The 1,229-nt window shown below is 41.2% G+C and overlaps 1 protein-coding gene across 1 annotated transcript in view; it reads right to left on the bottom strand.

Annotated features, from left to right (window-relative positions):
- The window catches only part of LOC107631911 (polyphenol oxidase, chloroplastic), a gene marked incomplete in the record, with an annotated part of 2,159 nt that continues 1,114 nt past the window's right edge, over positions 185 to 1,229 (bottom strand). The window contains 1 exon segment of the mRNA XM_016335498.2: positions 185 to 1,229. Coding sequence (XP_016190984.1) covers positions 442 to 1,229 — 788 coding nt within the window.

Raw genomic sequence — 1,229 nt, 5'->3', positions numbered from 1 at the left:
AAAATCAGTTTTATTATAATTTATTAAGAAATTTAAAAAATAACCAATTCATTAATATGTCTAATAATAATGCTACATAAATGTCTTTAAAAAAACGTTTTACGCGTCTTTATGAAAGTATTTTTCTAATTATTATTAGATGGAATTCATTTTAGCATTACTTGTGAGATATATATAAAAAATAAAAAATGAAACATGGTGTATTTTCACTAACAAAAGCCATACATGATAAAAAAATGAGACATAAAGTTTGAGAATGAAAACATAACATTAACTAAATTCACTGGAATTCTTGTGCTTGCCATCAACAAATGAGGCTTCGTTTTACTGGAGGAAAACAAAAAGACTAGAGAAAAGAGAAGAACCCCTGATAATGGAGTCATGACTATTAGTAACTTAAATTATTGAAGGAAAAGGAAACTAATAAACGAAGGCACGTGCTCAACGTAACCTACATTCTTCAAAACTAATCTTGATATCCTTAATAATAACCTGATCTCCGTACTGTGGAACAAGAGTGACGATAATGGTGTCGTCATCATCAGCATCCAACTGCTCCAACAGATCCGTTATGCCAACGGTGAATGTGGTCTCGGTGGCGCCGCCGTCCTGACCAGCATGAGACACATTCACGAAGCTTCCAGCAAACTCCCTGTACTTAGGGTTGGCCCACTTGTAATCCTCTTCTTCATTGATCAACACATCGAACTTCAAATGCTTCGTCCTATCGAACTGAAGCGTGAACACCAGAGACTCCTCCTTCTCGTCCTTCTCCAGCTGGCTCCTATTTGTCTGCGGCCTCTTCACAACGGTGCTCACTATCTTATCCTTCAACGTGAACGGCAAATCCAGCTTCTTCACTTTCCGTCCGTGCCTCTGCGCCTTAGTCCTACGTGGCGTGGGCTTGTATTTCAGCCATGGAAGATCCAGCTGTTTGTAATCGTAGCCTAGCTTCTTGGTGTCGAAGGCGTCACTGTTCTTGACGGTGACAAGGTTGAGGTTCTCGTCATAGAAGACGTAGCTGGCGTTCTGGTAGTCAGGGTCGGTGATGTCCTCTCTTCCGAAGGATTTCCAGACGCTCCACATTCTGTCGATGTTGGCGTGGTGACAGTAGAAGATGGGGTCTCTGGCAGCAGAATAGAGAGCTCCCATGTCCTCAATGTTAGGCTGAGTTTTATCACCGGTCCAACTATGAACCGTGTTGTGAGGAACCAACTCTATGGATCCAG

The sequence above is a fragment of the Arachis ipaensis genome, chromosome B03 (assembly GCF_000816755.2).
Source record: "Arachis ipaensis cultivar K30076 chromosome B03, Araip1.1, whole genome shotgun sequence".
NCBI lineage: Eukaryota > Viridiplantae > Streptophyta > Magnoliopsida > Fabales > Fabaceae > Arachis > Arachis ipaensis.
The sequence above is the reverse complement of the archived record's forward strand: the minus strand, read 5'-3'. Positions and strand labels throughout refer to the sequence as shown.